Genomic DNA, 16174 nt, shown 5'->3' with positions numbered 1-16174 from the left:
AACAGGATATGTATAGTTGTAGTGAATAAATAAAGTGTAAATTCAAGTGAACTACATGTAGGCTATATTTAATCATTTAAGTAGCACTATACAGACAAAGAGAGACTACACCTGCTCATTCATTGTTAATTCCAAAATAAATTAATTTAAAAGCGCTTATCCTGCTTTTGTTGGAGTAACTGTCTCTACTGTCCAGGGACATTGTTGTGAGGATTTAGCAAGAGTAAGCCAGGAACGTTTCTTGGAGCCAAAACAATGCAGATACCAATATCAGCTCAAACAACTGCATTTAAATAACAGTTTAAAAAGTTCAAGTGTTTGCACTTTGCCAAAGTCTGGAGGAAGGCCCAAACGGTCATCCCTTCCAGCACCAAGTTCACAGTTCCACTGCTCCACAGCTCAAAGCTTAGGGGCTTTATACCCCTCTAGCACACACCTGGCATTAAGAATGGTGTCAACAGGTTCATGTTCACATGCTTCAGAGTCCTATTCTGTTGGCAATACTTCTCTACAGGGGCTAGACAAGCTGTGTTTGCGTGCACATTTGGTGCAACTTTAAGTAGCTAAATGCATTAATAGAAGGGATGTCCTCAAATATTTGAACGAATAATGTACCTTATGAGTAATTTGTTAATTCAGCTAATTTCTATGAACTTAAACAAGAACTTTGTTCAAAACTCTTCTCTGAATGCAGATAAAATGCTTTACATGATTAAACAAAATACGGCTGTTTGATCATACAGGTCGAAGGCTATGTGCAAGGTATTTAACATGAAGATGGGCGGAAGGAGAAAACAGCCTGATGAAACAGAGCCCTCTAGTGGCAAGACAGTACTCAATGTACTTTTCTTGAGGTAAGTGAAAGAGCATGTTAAATAATGACTGAACTCCATTACTGACATATAAAACATGTGAAAATGCGTAGTTGGACCCCTGTTTACACTGTCAGCAGTTGGCATATCCGTAAGCTATGGGCACGCACACGCACGCACACACACACACACACACACACACACGAGAGAAAGAGATCAAAAGGCATTTTATTAAAGCCTGCAGTCAACAATCAAAAAAAAACAAAGATGCACACAAATACACACAAACAACACACAGACTGCAGGCTCTAGAGCTTCACTCTTCATGTTGATGGCCCTGAAATACACAACAGGAAGTTATTTGACACAGGAACATCTTTCACCATCCCACATAACCGCAGCTTTATTTCTCAAGAAAACCAAACTTGCATACGCACACACACGCAAGCACACACATGTATGTCAAATATTTAAAATAGCCTTTTAAAGAGCACTTATCCATGGTATTAATGGATAGATTACCATTAAGCAACATTGAAGTCATCAGCTCTCTGATAATCTGTAATAAATATCCTCTTCCTGTACCTGCTTGCATTCACACACATACACACACAGTACCTGTTTATATCAGAAGTGAATAGGTGAGAAGTCACAGTGGAAGACTGTCTCTGCCTCGCTGACTCTGGTCGTCTGGCTCTGTCCGGCATCTTCTAACTCTATTTTAACACTGGGCATGAGGGGGTCAGGGGCAGCAGGCTTGGATAGGCTGGGGCACGATGCTCTCTGTGGGGTGATGTAACGCTGGGGTGGGAGCAGTGGAGGATAGTGGCTCTCACAACTCTGGGATGTGAACTGGGGCCTTAGAACAGCATGGGGAATATGACCTGAGTGACCATACACCTCACTGGTCCATGGATAGGCCTGCAATGCTACACACACACACAAACACACATACACACACACACTTAAAAGATGCAAATTTAAGTGAAAAAAAAGGGGCCCCTTTTTTCCCCAGAGCTGTAGATAATTCCACTAATTTATTTTCATTTTATCATTTATTTTTGCCCACAATAGTTTTAAAGTACTGATTACAACATTTAAAAATATATTTAAGAGGTCTTACTCTGTACACCAGGCTGCAGTAGTATCTGGTTGCCATTTTGACACTGTAGGTAGGCATGGCCCCCATTAGTGCAGGCCAGCAGGCTGCTGGTGGTCCCTGGGTTTAGGGGCAGGCAGGACGAAGTGGTGCCCTCAGTGGGGTTGGGGGTCAGGTAAGGAGAAGGAGTGAGGTAAGACAGCCGAGAGTACTGTGGTAGAAGTGTGTTGGGCTGCTGTGAGATGATGTTACTGCTCTGCTGTGCCAGAAGTGTGTTATGTTGCTGGGTAAATAAGGTGCCAGGCTGCTGGGGGTATGTGTTGATCTGGTAAGTGCTGTTTCCAGGACCAGAAGTCACAGACTCAAGCTTAGCTGAAGAGCCCATACCCACATAGTCAAACCTGCAACACACAAGAGTTAGAAAAGTAGCATTCAGAGAAAATTACAGCAACACTTCAGACAAATTACTCTTATGAAATGAGTCCATGCTGCAGCTGTATCAAAGCACTGGAGCACTAAGAAATACACTTAACTTCTTTAAATTGCTCCCATTGCTGACACAGATGTGCAAATGCACATACAGAGCTTGTCTAGTCCATGCAGAGAAGTATTGCCAATAGGACTCTCTGGAGCAGGTAAACATAAACCTATTGACACAAGGCCAAATGCCAAGTGTGGGCTAGAGGGGTATAAATCCCCCAGCATTGAGCTGTGGTGCAGTGTTTTCTGGAATGACTGTGCTCTATCCAATACTTTTGGGGCAATTGCAGATGAGGTGCAGTGGTGATCACAATACATCCTTACTTCACTAATGCTCTCGTCACTGAATGCAAGCAAATCCTCACAGCAGTGCTGTCAGCAGGTCTTTTCTGGACAGTGGAGACAGTTACTCCAACAAGAGCAGGATAAACTTAAATATCTCTTAATATCCTTAATTTTAGAATAAAAACGAAATGTGTCCCAAAACCTTCTATGTGTGTGTATATATATATATATATATATATATATATATATGTGTGTGTGTGTGTGTGTGTGTGTGTGTGTGTGTGTGTATATGTGTTTATAGATTCAAGAGTTTGCTCATATATGCAGTACACAGGTTTACACTGTACAATGAAACTCTTACATTGCTAGTCCTTCTCTAACAAGTCAAGTCAAAAGGCTTTATTGTCATTTCATTTGACCATGGTGCAACACAGCGCAGTGCAGACAGAACATGAGTGCATACAGCCAGTACAACACAATGCAGACAGTGCAGACGAGACACTGAGTGCAGACTAGAAAGTGTAAATAAATAAGACAGAGACGGAAACTGTAGCGGGAAGTAGGGTTGTGCAAAAAAAAAAGAAAAGAAAAAAAGTGCATACTATGTTAAAACCAGCAGAGTGCAGCACAGGTGCGCAATGTAAGCACAATAAATGTGCTAAGAGTCCAGTGATGTAGTGAGGTAGTGTGTAGAGCAATGCTTTCACATTGTCAGAGATTCACATTGGGTGAATGAGTATTAAGTAATTAAGTTATTAGGTCATATACAACACAATGTATAGACACCATTAAACTACAGGCATAATTAAACTATATAAATAGTTATTAATAGTTATATAGACACAAATAGTTATAGCTCATTACTGTTAACACTGCATAATACTGCACATGTAACTTTACTGTCATACTATTTGCCCAATACCAACAGCAAAGAGCACTGCATATTATCGCAAATAATAAAATAAATAAATAAAATGATAGCAGAACAAAACAAAATGTAATAAATGTAAATGTGTACGTATAGTTGAGCATAGTTTAATAATGATGTGTGTGTCTGTTTTGGCCAAAGTTCAATCAGTCAGAGTGATGGGAAGGGACAGTGTGTTGATTAAGTCGCTCACAAGCCCGACAGCTCGAGAGAATAGAAACTGTTTGTGAGTCTTGTTGTTATGGACTTCACACTCCTGCAGCATCTGCCTGATGCCGGAAGTGTGAAGAGACTGTGTTGGGGGTGTTTAAAGTCCCTGATGATGCTGAATACTTACTAAATTCAATAATAACTCCTACAGTGTAGAGTGAAATATGGGATTTTAATACAACCTTGGAAACCTTTTTAGGAGTACCAGAGTCATATCAGACTGATTTTATTTATTTATTTATTTATTTATTTAATTTATTTATTTATTTATTATTTTACAAAATTGGTTGTATAATACCGAAAAAAAAATATTTTAAATCTTTTCAACTTTATCTGAGCAACACAAGTTTCGTAGTTTTAGATTTTAAAGGAGCTGTGGCACCCACTAGTGGTGTATGAGGTCAGTCCAACTAGTGCTGCAGGTGCAGCTGCAGCTGCTGTTACTTACCCCGTGTCGGTGTGCAGGCTGAGGGGCTGAGGCTCACTGTGTTCTGGTGTGTCCAACAGTACGGACAGAGTGTGAGTTGGGGGGTTATATGCAGCAAAGAAGGGCAGGGAGGCACGTCGCAGAGGAGGGGGGCTCTGCATGAGAGGGAGCTTGTAGTCCATTGGGCTTCCCTGAGAGACACAGACATTGGCTGCGTCTACACAGCCAGATTCTTAAACACAACCAGATAATTTCATAAATATACACAAATAAATCAAATAGAGCTTGTGTGAAGTGAGAGAGCTAGGCCAACCTGGTGGGCTTGTACAGCTGCTAAGAAGGGCACTGTAAGAAGGAAGAGTGCTTCCAGTTTGTGAAGGGATAGGTGCAATCGTAGGAGCTGTGAAAACAGGAGGCCTACATACGCACAAGCAAGAGTAAATACACACACTCACAATAATAATAAAAATAAAAATAAATAAAAAAAATCCATCATCACTATTTTACCTGTGGGCAGGTACAGGGGCCCGGGACAGAGCAGGGGCTGGAGCCCGGCTCACTGGAAGCTTTCTCGCTGTAGTCTTGGAAGTTTTTCGCCACTTAGCACGACGATTCTGAAACCACACCTGAGAAGGTAGAACACACTGATCTGATTCGTTTTTTTTGGAATTTAGATGGGGTTTGTTTTTAAATAAGCAAGATAGGCCTAGAAAGGATTCCAGAAACTGACCATGATCCTCTGGGGTGTAACACCAACTGATATTGCAATCTCTTTCCGTTTTTCAGCATCTGGGTAATGATCATCCTGAAACACCCTCTCCAACTCTTCCAACTGATCTACACACACACACAATATGTGAAAGTAGTTCATGGAGTAACATGTATATTTATAATCACTGGCCATTTATTCAGATGGGTGAAGTCTGTAAGCATACAATTAGCATACAAAAGGCAAGTACATTGCCATTATATTGCTGTGTAATAGAAAAACCTTGCATGTCCATTTCTGCCTGTTGTTCTTTACATTGTATCAACATCTAAACCAATAGAAATGGTCCAAAAATGACCTTCTCATGCAAAGGTACCGATATGGAAAAACAATATGTCATGACAGTAGTGATCCACTATACCCACTTCCCCAAAACCCACTCACCTATACTGTATGAGGTGCGTGTTTTCTTCTTAGGTGCAGGGTGCAGTATAGAAGTGCTGGTGATGTAAGGTAAAGGCTGTGAGCTGGTGTCTGGACGGGTAGCTGGCAATGGCAGCACTGGCGTAGGCCTGCTGGTGAAGCGCGTGTAGCGACGTGTGGTGTACACCTGCCTCAGCGTTACCTCCAGCTGCCCTGGAGGAACAAGTGCTTTGGGCTCCGCAGTCGGGCTACTGCTATAAGCGTGGCTCCCCAGACACGGGCCGTCTTGCCCAGGTATTTGTGCTGGGGCTTGTGTCTGAACCACTGGCTGGGTTTGAATGGGCAGCAGAGGGGGGTTGGAAGATGGTACAGTGAGAGGCAGGGGGTCATTTAAGGGAGGTGGGGACAGTGCAGGAATTAGGGGGAGTGATAGGGACTTGGAGGGACATAGCATGAGCTCTTCACTCACAGACCTCTCAACAGACTCTTCGCACACCATCACCAGGTTCATCGGACAGCCGGAGTCCAGCTGCAGTACACTAGTCTCATTCAGTGGTGAGCTCACGTTGCTCTCTTTGGCTTTATTCTCTTCATCGGTCTCCACATCCTTACCCTCTTCATGTTCATATTCATCATCTGTCTTAAATACTGCTTTCTGCTCTTGCTTTTCTTCCACCATTTCTTCATTTTCTTCTGCTTCTTTACCTATAATTTCACCTCTTTTAATCCAGTCAGCTTTATTCTGTTCTCCCTTCAGCTCTGCTTCTCCTCTTTCACTGACTCTGAGCCCCAGATAAGGCCTCTCGCCTTCCTCCTCACATAAAGGACACGGGCCTTCTGTAAATGAGTGAAAGCAGTCATTGCTAAGCTACATTGTTCATCATGTGTGTACTTACAGAAATCCAATAGTCACTGGAAGGTGACTCAGCCCCCATACTAACACTGAAAGACCCCCATACTAACACTCAAATTTCTTAATTATTTTTTTTTTTTTTGCTAGTTAACTTTTAACAAAAATACATAAGTATAAAAATACAAGTATAAATAATTTGTCTTAAAACTATTAATAATAAATGTTTTTGTTATGTGTAACATTTTAAGAAAAAGTTTCAGCCAACATTTACTAAGTTTCAAACTTGCAGGTCTGTGTGAACCCCTTCAATAAAAACCTCCGCTGCCTCAAATAAACGAAAACACCGCCAAGCAGCTACCAACTCTCAATTCCCACTAATTAAACAATAATTTGTGGAAAATATCAGGTAATTGAGGTTAATTTACGCACCGTACTCATTAGCAAACAGCGAGTCCTCAGCCATCTTGTCGCTCAAAAGGCCTCTAACTCTAACTACCTCTCAATTACCTCAGAGCTAAAAGCGCGAGCTAAACGACACCGTCGTGCTGAATCAGATGATTGGTCATCATTGTAACTGGCCGGTACCAGCCGGTGAGGTTCAGTCACGTGACCTGAGGACGACCTGCACGGGGTTACCGACGTGCTCATTACGGAGCAGCTCGTGCTTGTGTTCGGCTCGAGCTGTTTAGTATAGGTGTGTCATTTTCAGGCCCCTCAGTGAACTACAGCACAGGGCGGAGAGCGACCGGCTGGGTGTGATACTCTGTGCTGTACAACATTTATTATTTTGAAGGATTTGTAGTTTACTCGAGTGTTGCAATTGAAATTAAATACTTGTGTTACTGAATACATTTATTCAATTACATTTCCTTTAAAGTACAAATTACAAGACTCTAACACTATGAGACTTTTCCTGTTTGTGCTTGGCAGTCAGTTTAATTGTAATTGTAATTGTTATGCGTTTTAATGTATTGGGTTTGAAATGAGTAGGTGTAAAGATAACTACTTTATTTGTAAAAATATATATATTGTGCAAATGTAGTGTGTATATATATATATATATATATATATATATATATATATATATATATATATGTTGATTCTTTTTTTTTATTTGTTTCATTATATTATCTCTTGTATGTATTTATAATACATAATTTATAATACAAAATAATTCTTATTTTGTTATTTTGCATATTTGTTATCTTTATATTGTTATACTATATATTTTATATATCCTATGTTATTGGTCTATGGGATCAGACAGTTACTAGAGCAATTCACAGCCAGCTGTATCGTGTATGACTGTACGTGACAAACATTGACTTCATTTGATTTGAAATGTAAGCAATTTTCTACTTTCAAATATATGTTTATTTTTATACATTTTAAATTCCCAGTCCAGAAAGTTCAAATCCACTCTGGATTTAGTTCTAATAGAATTCCACAGATTTTCAGTATAAATATACATCATTAAGATGTAAACGAATCCATTCAGAGTGGTCTGATGTGACATGGCATATTGTAGAGAAACAGTGTCAGAATGGTTCACAGTGATGATGACTGGAACCAGTTGTCTGAAGCGTTACAGTTAAAATGCACTGCCTGGTGCTCGAGAGATTGATTTCAAATATTTTCACAAAAAGCTGATTCTGACTTTTTAAAAATTATATTAATGGGGGAAAGGTGCATACAGGGTGCTGTAAGGACAAATAGTCCATATGCAGAGTCAGTAAGTTTAAATAAATTACTTTGTCTCAACCACTGAATTAATAAAAAAAATCAAATCAGTGAAATTCACTTTCAAATTCAGAGATTCTCTCTCACTTCCTCTCATACCTGAAGCACCAACACTGTCATTTTACTGTCAGATTAACTATAACTGTATCCCAGCCTAAACATCTTCATAGACTGACTTCAGAAAACTACACCATCTACTAGATACTTCACAATTTCACTGTTTAAAAATGAATTCTTCAATGGTTCTACTCATCATGGTGAGAAAGAAACAAACTGGAAAGTTCTTGCAAAGCTCTTAGAAAAGTTTTCACGACAACTTCAATTTTCATCTAATTCTTTTTATAGACGGCATACCCACTTATCACCTAGGCAAACATGGTGGGAATGTGGCAAATACACCTACTCAGAGATTCATTTCTGCTCGCTAGTTTATGTAACAAACACAATCACACTGCTGACTCCTGATGAAGGGAATACTGAGTGCTTTATAATTACATGCTGCTGTAGGCCTTACGCTGTATAGTACGCCCTGCTTTCAAAAATCACAGATTACTGTGGGCATTCAGTGATTCCACAGGGAGAGCCTTAGGAAAGGTTTTAGCTCTTAGTATAAACACACCACACGCAATCCTTTTTAGGCCACAATAAATGGAGCGCAGATATTTAGATCAAAATGAGGTGTATATGTGGCCTACTGAACGCATTTCAGCACGACTTGTAGGCAATAAGAAGAAGCGAGATACACACATACCCAATAAGGTCTTTTATTTAGAACAGAGTGGCATATTAGTGACAGAACTTCGCCTCCTTATACACAAACCAACCAATGAGAGAAAAAAAAACAACAACAAATCAGCTCTTAAAAAATGGGCATGTATAAAACACAATGGTCAATCATCACATCAAGACCTTGCTGGCCTGTGATTGGCACAGACACAGGAAGGCCCACCTCTTTATTTGGCCATGGGTAGAAAGAGTGACAGGTCACAGGTAATTGAGTAGAAAAAACAGCAATCGAACAAATTCCACTGAGACAAATCTATCCAGTTTAACACACAGTGACCGCCGGACATTCCCAAGTGAACAGACAGGTGTGTGTTGGGAGAGCATGGTGGGTGTGTACTTGTGTTGGAAACAGGTGTACGTAGGTCAGGTAGGTGGAGTACTGTTATTGATAAATTGATTGATTGATTTATTTCTAGAGTATTCCCCAAAAAAAAAACAAGCATCACTTTTAACAAGAATTGTTAACTCCCAGCCATTTTCTAATTAGCATTTGTACCTTTAAAAACCTTAGTAACAATCATAATACCTTGCTACCTGAAGGCTTATGTCTAACTATAGGCTGGAGTGGTTCTATGAACTGCTGTAGGAAATGTACTGATTGTAATGAAGATACTATCAGTTGTGATTGATGGTCACATTGGTAGTTAGGTAAGGTTAGTCTACTGAATCTCTGGAACATGACGTGGTCAGTCTGTTCATAAGGAATTATCCAAAGACCCCAGTTATAAGGTGCATATTGTGACCAGTCTTGTTTTCAAAGAAATATGTGGGGGAATGTGGATGTTTTACAGTAACAAGGGAGAACGTACAATCTTGAAAATGAAGGCGCTACCCAGTGTTCTATGAGTAATGCCATAGAAGAACCATTTTTGAGAGAGCTGTGAATGTGAAGAACCTCTAAGCATGACAAGAACCTTGTCATCCACTTCTTAAAACCATTAAACAACACACATACTCTATATGTCCAAATGTTTGTGGACACCCCTTCTAATAAATAGAATAAGTTGCACCCATCGATGTGCAAATGTGCACATCTGGCCCTTGTAGAGAAGTAATTCAAATTGAAAATGACTCCCTAGAGCAGATTAACATTAACCTATTGTCACCATCCATAATGCCACTGGACTAGAGGGGTATAAAGCCCCCCAACATTGAGATGTGGAGCAGTAGAACTGTGTTCTCTGGAATGATGGCTGATGCTCTATCCAGTACTTTTGGGATGAGATGGGCAGTTGGGGATGAGTGGGGTGGTGGTCATCCAACAGCTTGTCCTCACAAACGCTCTTGTCACTGAATGCAATCAAATCCTCACAGTATTGCTCCAAAATCTAGCAGAAAGCCTTCCCTGGACAGTTGACAGTAGACAGAATGGACAGGTGTCCCAATACTTTTGTCCATAAAGTGATTTGTGCCTCTCTTTTACAGAAGTGATTCTTCATGGAATCAAAAATGGTTCTTTTATGGCATCGCTTTAAAGAACCCTTTATAGCATCTTTATTTTCAAATAGAGTGTAGGAAGAGGTGTCCTGGGCATCATCTCATGAAGTGAAAAGATATCAGATATCAAACATTTAAGCCAAAGGTTTATCAGAGACATAGGAGATATTTTCATAATGGGCAGCACTTGCTACCCGGCTAACTGGAGAAATCCTGCTCCATGAAATAGCTCGCTCATCATGGAAGAAACACTGGAGAAGGAACAAAAAAACCTTCTGCTAGATACATTCCAGCCAGTGCATTCCAGCATATACAGGCATGACATGATCATACAGGTTTGGGTAGAATATTCAAGCTACAGGCGCAGTTGCCCAGGTCTGATATTACAATCTTCGATAGTTGTACATACAGCCTATAACCTCACGGCAAGGGTTCTCCCATATCCTTTAAACGTGGCCTCCACTGTGGGCCCTGCACACATTCTCTATTGACAGAGCTTTCAAGTATTGCAGTTCTTTTATATGAGGGGAACATCAAACAGGCTGTACTAAGAAACTAAGAAATGTGGTTCATTACTCAGTCTGTTAGTACTAAAAACCCCTCAAACCCTCCAATCTTAGTGATATGTTTGAAATGTGTGATTTTATCAGTGGTCTGCTACAGCAGGCAGTGAGGGACATACTGTACATTGAGCCGCTCCACAGTGCTCTCTAATGCTTGTGCTGCTTGGGCTAAAGTGGCACGCAGTGGTATGCAGACCCATCCCAAACCTGACCCACCACACAAAAGGATATGTGACTGTATTATTGGTAACGCCAATCATCAGTTTCCTACTACAGCGTTGTTGTTTTTTTGTGATTTTTTTTTAAAAGGCCAGGCAGTGGCACTGCACCTCATCTGCATGAGGGCACGTGATATACATTCTCCCTCGCCAGCACTGGAGGGCGACAGCGTGATATGAGTGTGTCCATGTTAAATAGCTGTATTATTGCTACATCATGCACTGTTACCTAACTCTAACTGTGCAGCCATTTAGTTTCAGTGACCTCAACGTACAGCACTTTAAACACAATGGAACAACGCAACCAAAAGCAGCTATAGAAACACTTCCGACCCTCTCTGGAATCTCGCAGTACGTCCTGTGTTATAAAAATGCCTTAAGCAGGGGGTCTCCCAGTGTCAGACAATATTCCTCGTGACTTTTATTGTAAACTTAAGCCAGGATCCTCGAGCCGATTCCTACCCACAGTGATTCCCGCCCTGACCTGTCCCCATTCCTCCTAATCCCTCTCTCAATTCAGCCTATACAGCATAGTGTGTGTGTGTGTGGGAATGTGGATGTGTGAGAGTGTCAATACACAAGTGAGCCACAGTCTTGTGAGCTTGTGCTTCCTTCGCTTCTTCTTTTTTTTGTACACAAAGGCCAGAAAGCTGATCAACGATCAATAAAAATACTGAAAACATGGGAAATCTTTTGTCTCTTTTTCCTTTTTCAGCTGAAGTGATGTGAAAGAAGAAGGTTCTGTGTTCAATCGAAATCTCCTTAGATCTCTGTTGCTGTTTTGATATTTTAGGTGATGCGTGTGTGTGTGTATATGTGTGTGCAAAAATGTTTATTAAGTAAAAGACATAATTAAACGCATGATAAATCGAAAATAAAAAAAGGAGTTGATATTTACACCGATAAAACTTTTACTGCACAGCTAAATAGATAATATCCTTCACTACTAATAATATTATCATCTTTTACCTTCCATTCAGAGCTGCTGATATATTATTGATTATTATTACTATTGATAACTAATTGTCTTTGTACAGAACAGAGGTGGGGCTAGTCCTCTGACTCTTTTGCATGCACTCCCTCACAGCAAATCTTTCCTCCACGTTTATATGTGCTGTGTTAATCGTACGGTTTATAATTTTCTATGTTTTCCCTCAGGCTCCCTGCTCCAAACAAATAGTACTATGGTCACTGAGGCTGGCCTTGCTGACATACTCTCTCGCCAGCAGAGGGAGTCAGACTGCGTGTGCATGTACGTGTGTTTGAGTGTGTGTGTGAGTGTATATACATGAGGCTGTGCGGCTGGGCTAAGGTCACAGATGGCAGCACCGTCAGGGCACACAGCCCCATACACAGAACACACACACGCAAACACACTCACATGCCGTTCTCTGTTCAAGCTCAGCTTCTAGCACCTGGGAAATGGAAGGCACCACACAATGGTAGTAGACCTTTGACCTTTGTGACAGAAGTGCGATCTGTTTGGAGTAGCTTGGTCCTTTTGGCATTCGTCCTCCACCCTTTTTTTTTCTTTGCTCCCTCCCTCTTGGCCCTTTCTGTCCCTCCATGACCCTCTCTGCTTCTCTCTTTTCCCTCCTCACTCCCTCCTCACTCTCTCTCTCTCTCTCTTTTTTCTCGACTCCCGTGTTCGGCTGGAGAGGAATATTGTGCAGTTGAAGAGCGTGTGTGTCTTTACAAAAAAAGGTTTCATGTCATCATTTTATAGAACAACAATCCTAAACATATCAATAGATTAAAAAAGTTTTTTTTCCTTTTCTTCATATGCGTGGATTCCCGCCCCTCCCCGAGCCCATTTCCCCAAATTCTGTCCACAGCCACTTCCATTTTTTTGTATCTTTTTTTTCCATTCAAAAGAAAGTCCCAAGTCAGTAGAGTGAGAGGCACTCTCATGGAGAAAAGGTGGGAGTCGGGAGAGAAAGAGAGCGAGATGAGGTGAAGCAAGGAAGGAAGGAAGGAGGGCAAGAGGAGGAAGAAGAGGCTAGAAGGAAAATGGAAGGATGCAAAAAAATGAGACTGTGTGGGGTTTTAGGCGTAGAATTCCTCCTGCTTGTCTGGTTTCTGGTAGGTGACTGTGGCTTGTTTGGGCTCATCCAGAGTGTAGCTGCCCTCATCCTTCTTCTTCATCCGGTAAACAAGTAGCATGACCAGAAATGCAGCGAAGAGGGCACCGACGACGCCTCCAACAATCACCGCTAGACAGACAGACAGAGATATTTACTATTAGAGCACAGTTCAGAAGTGAGCAGAATGGTCTAACATTTACATTCTACATCTAGGCATTTAGCTGATGCTCTTATCCTGAGCTGGGATCAATAGATTAATCAAGCTTAGAAAGTCAGTATCAATATCTAGATACAAAAGATGCATAACAGCAACAAACATACATACACTACACTGTGCCTGAGCGTCCAATCACAGTCTAATTACAAGCCTTTAATAAGTGCCAGACTAGTGCTGATTTAAGTGCTCCACTCAAGTGAGAGTACTGCTAATGATGGCACAAGTAAAACTCAAAGCAGCCAGGCAAAACCCACATGAGTGGGAGTAAAAAAGTGCCAGGTCAACAAACTCAAGTACTAAGTTCCCAAAAGACCTGCAGTAAAATTCCATAGTATATCCAAATCCAACACCAGTCAGCGTAGGAACTAAGGTTTGTTAAGAGCTATTCTTCTGCTTTTGGAATCCTTTTGTTCTAAAATTAAATGCTACAAAAGCCAGAACTGTGATCGTCAGCAAAGCAGACCAGAATGAAATCAACCCAGTTACTAAATAGGAGCTAAATTTCCTAAAGCAGAACTGACTACAAATACACTTAAAGGTGCCCTAGAATGGAAAACTAGATTTTTATCTTAGCGTTGTTGAATAATGAGAGTCTGGTACATAGAACTGAGAAATATGAGCCTCAAACACTGTGTGTCCTTTATCAAAAGCAAAATCTTTGTAAGTAAAGTTGTAAAGCAGGCCAATTTATACCAATATATATTATATATTTATATAATGTAGACAAAGCAAGTCCACTAACCAAAGCCTCTCGAGCTTAAATGCAATGGCTACTTTGGGAGAATATGGAGGCAAGGCTGAAAATTCTAAAATCCAATGCTAGGCAGACCAGAGAAGGGAGATTGGCTGACAGGAGGCTAAAAGCTAATGCTATAGGCTGACCGAAGAAGGGAGAATAGCTGACTGCAGGCTAAAAGCTAATGCTATAAGCTGACCAGAGAAGAAAGAATGGCTGACCGGACGTTAAAAGCTAATGCTATGAACTGAACAGAGAAGGGAGGATGGCTGACCAGAGGAGCTAGCTAATAGCTAACAGTACCAGCACCAGAGAAGAAAGAATGGCTGACCGACAGTAAAAAGCTAACGCAACTCGCACTAAAGCCTGCGCTGTTGGGGTGATTTGTGCAACAGGACTATGTCCCTGTGTGCGGTGGAGTGCCTGAAAGGGCTCAAAGCTAACCTAGTCAACCAGTTAACTCTGCACACTGTGCCAACTGGACACAACTGGACACTGAGAGGACACAGAAGGACAGATTTGGGAATAATTACAGAAATATTAAAGTAAGGTAACAGGGTTGTAAATAGGCTTGTTACATCACATAAGAGCATTCTCACCTTTCCCTATTTATACATCATAGAGCAACTTAAAATCCTCCAGTAAATGCATTCTTTGGCACCGTTAAATGTACTTTTTTTTTAATTACTCAAGTAAAATGCATTAAAAATGCATTCAAATTGTCTCTTTCCTCATCATAAATAAAGAGTATTTATGTATGGTTAGACTGATTTACAGAATCAATGCAAGATGAAATTAGATCAAAACATACAAAACAGAAAGGAGAATGAGAGAAAGGAAGAGATGCACAAACACAATTTTACACATCCACTAAAAAAAGCAGACAGGAGAGGCCTAAGGGTTCGAGCCTTACTCTACACATAGCCTTTTCCAGGAGTACATCTAGCTGCAGGGCTTTTGGAAGATGTGCAAATTACCAACTTAGACCACGCTACCCTAAAGCTCAGCTTTACCTATTACCAGGAAGTCTGCAAATACAAAGGCAAACAGTCCCCCAATCAGAATAGCTGAGGAGAGAAAGACAATGAGTCAGAGTGAGAGAGAGGAAATGATGACGGAAGGACAGGGCTGCACAGTGGGATTAAAACAGCTCCAGCACAGGCACCTCCTGATTATCAGGTTCATAGGAGCAGAACTAATTACAGAGGATTCACTTTTTAGAACGAAATCTCAGCAGCAGTTGAATGATGTGAATAAAGATGTTGAGCAGAGTAGACTACATTATTTTAGGCCTCTACAAAAGCTGGGCTTCAAAACAACTGAATCAGAGTCTGAATGATTCTGTATGAGAAAATGGTATAGAAAAAAAGAGCATGTCTTCCAATGAGACGTTGATGTAGACCAGGTATGACAGTATTAATAGATATACTAATGAGAGAACAGCGAGAGGTGTATGTGGGTATGATGACAGTTTTACTGATCTCATTAAAACTGTGAAGCATACAGCTCTTAATATTTTACAATGCATTTGTGAATTAAATCATACAAATATCAAGAAGTTAATGCACAAATGACTCCACTGTGATCTCTGATAAAGCCTTGACCTAGAAACTGTGATCCAGACGGTAAACAGAGCAAGACAAACAGTTTCAAACAAAGACCCAGAAACAGAAAATAACAAAGACGGTCAGGCGTGAACAGGAAACTACAATAATATCACCACATTTCAACCAGATTCAGACTAACTCGGTTTAACACCTGCTACACTATATGGACAAAAGTATTGGGACACCTACTTATTCATGGTTTCTTTCTGAAATCAAGGGGCAAAAAAAAAGTTTATCCTGCTTTTGCTGCAGTAGCGGTCTTTACCGCCCAGGGAAGCCTGCTACTAGATTTTGGAGCATTGCTGTTAGGATTTGATTGCATTCAGTAACAAGTGTCATCCCCAAGCCAGCTCTTCTCAAACGTACTGGATGGAGCACCATGATTCCAGCTGCACTGATCCACAGCTCAATGCTGGGGGGCTTTATACAAGCGGGGCCCTCCCTGGCCCACCCCTGGCATTGGACATGGTGACTTTAGAGAGTCCTATTCTTTTGGCTGTACTTCTGGTACAGGCACTAGATAAGCCGTGTGTGTGTGTGTAATTTGCACACCTGTTTCA

At 40.9% G+C, this 16174-nt stretch overlaps 2 protein-coding genes across 2 annotated transcripts in view; both read right to left on the bottom strand.

The window, feature by feature from the left end:
* Window positions 1-1439: 1439 nt before the first annotated feature.
* On the bottom strand, window positions 1440-6689 carry nobox (NOBOX oogenesis homeobox). Its single transcript, XM_072674863.1, has 9 exons — window positions 6656-6689; window positions 5843-6210; window positions 5395-5701; window positions 4972-5078; window positions 4749-4867; window positions 4555-4658; window positions 4263-4473; window positions 1936-2312; window positions 1440-1741 (listed from the first exon to the last, which is right to left on the bottom strand). The coding sequence occupies exons 1-9, from the start codon at window positions 6687-6689 to the stop codon at window positions 1440-1442; spliced, it is 1929 nt and encodes a 642-aa protein (XP_072530964.1).
* A 2025-nt stretch (window positions 6690-8714) lies between these two features.
* The window catches only part of sdc3 (syndecan 3), a 46677-nt gene continuing 39217 nt past the window's right edge, over window positions 8715-16174 (bottom strand). The window contains exon 5 of the mRNA XM_072676227.1: window positions 8715-13183. Within this exon, the coding sequence (XP_072532328.1) occupies window positions 13017-13183 (167 nt within the window). The 3' untranslated portion in view covers window positions 8715-13016. The remainder of the gene's footprint in view (window positions 13184-16174) is intronic.

This window comes from Salminus brasiliensis, chromosome 3, assembly GCF_030463535.1.
Source record: "Salminus brasiliensis chromosome 3, fSalBra1.hap2, whole genome shotgun sequence".
NCBI classification, from domain to species: Eukaryota; Metazoa; Chordata; class Actinopteri; order Characiformes; family Bryconidae; genus Salminus; species Salminus brasiliensis.
This window is presented reverse-complemented; position numbering and strand designations above follow the sequence as displayed.

Coding starts and splice junctions, on each gene's coding strand:
- nobox (XM_072674863.1), bottom strand. CDS start 6,689: ATGGCTGAGGACTCGCTGTTTGCTAATGAGTACG. Junction 5,079..5,394: donor ACGCACCTCATACAGTATAG/GTGAGTGGGTTT, acceptor GTGTGTGTGTAG/ATCAGTTGGAAGAGTTGGAG. Junction 4,868..4,971: donor TTACACCCCAGAGGATCATG/GTCAGTTTCTGG, acceptor CTACCTTCTCAG/GTGTGGTTTCAGAATCGTCG.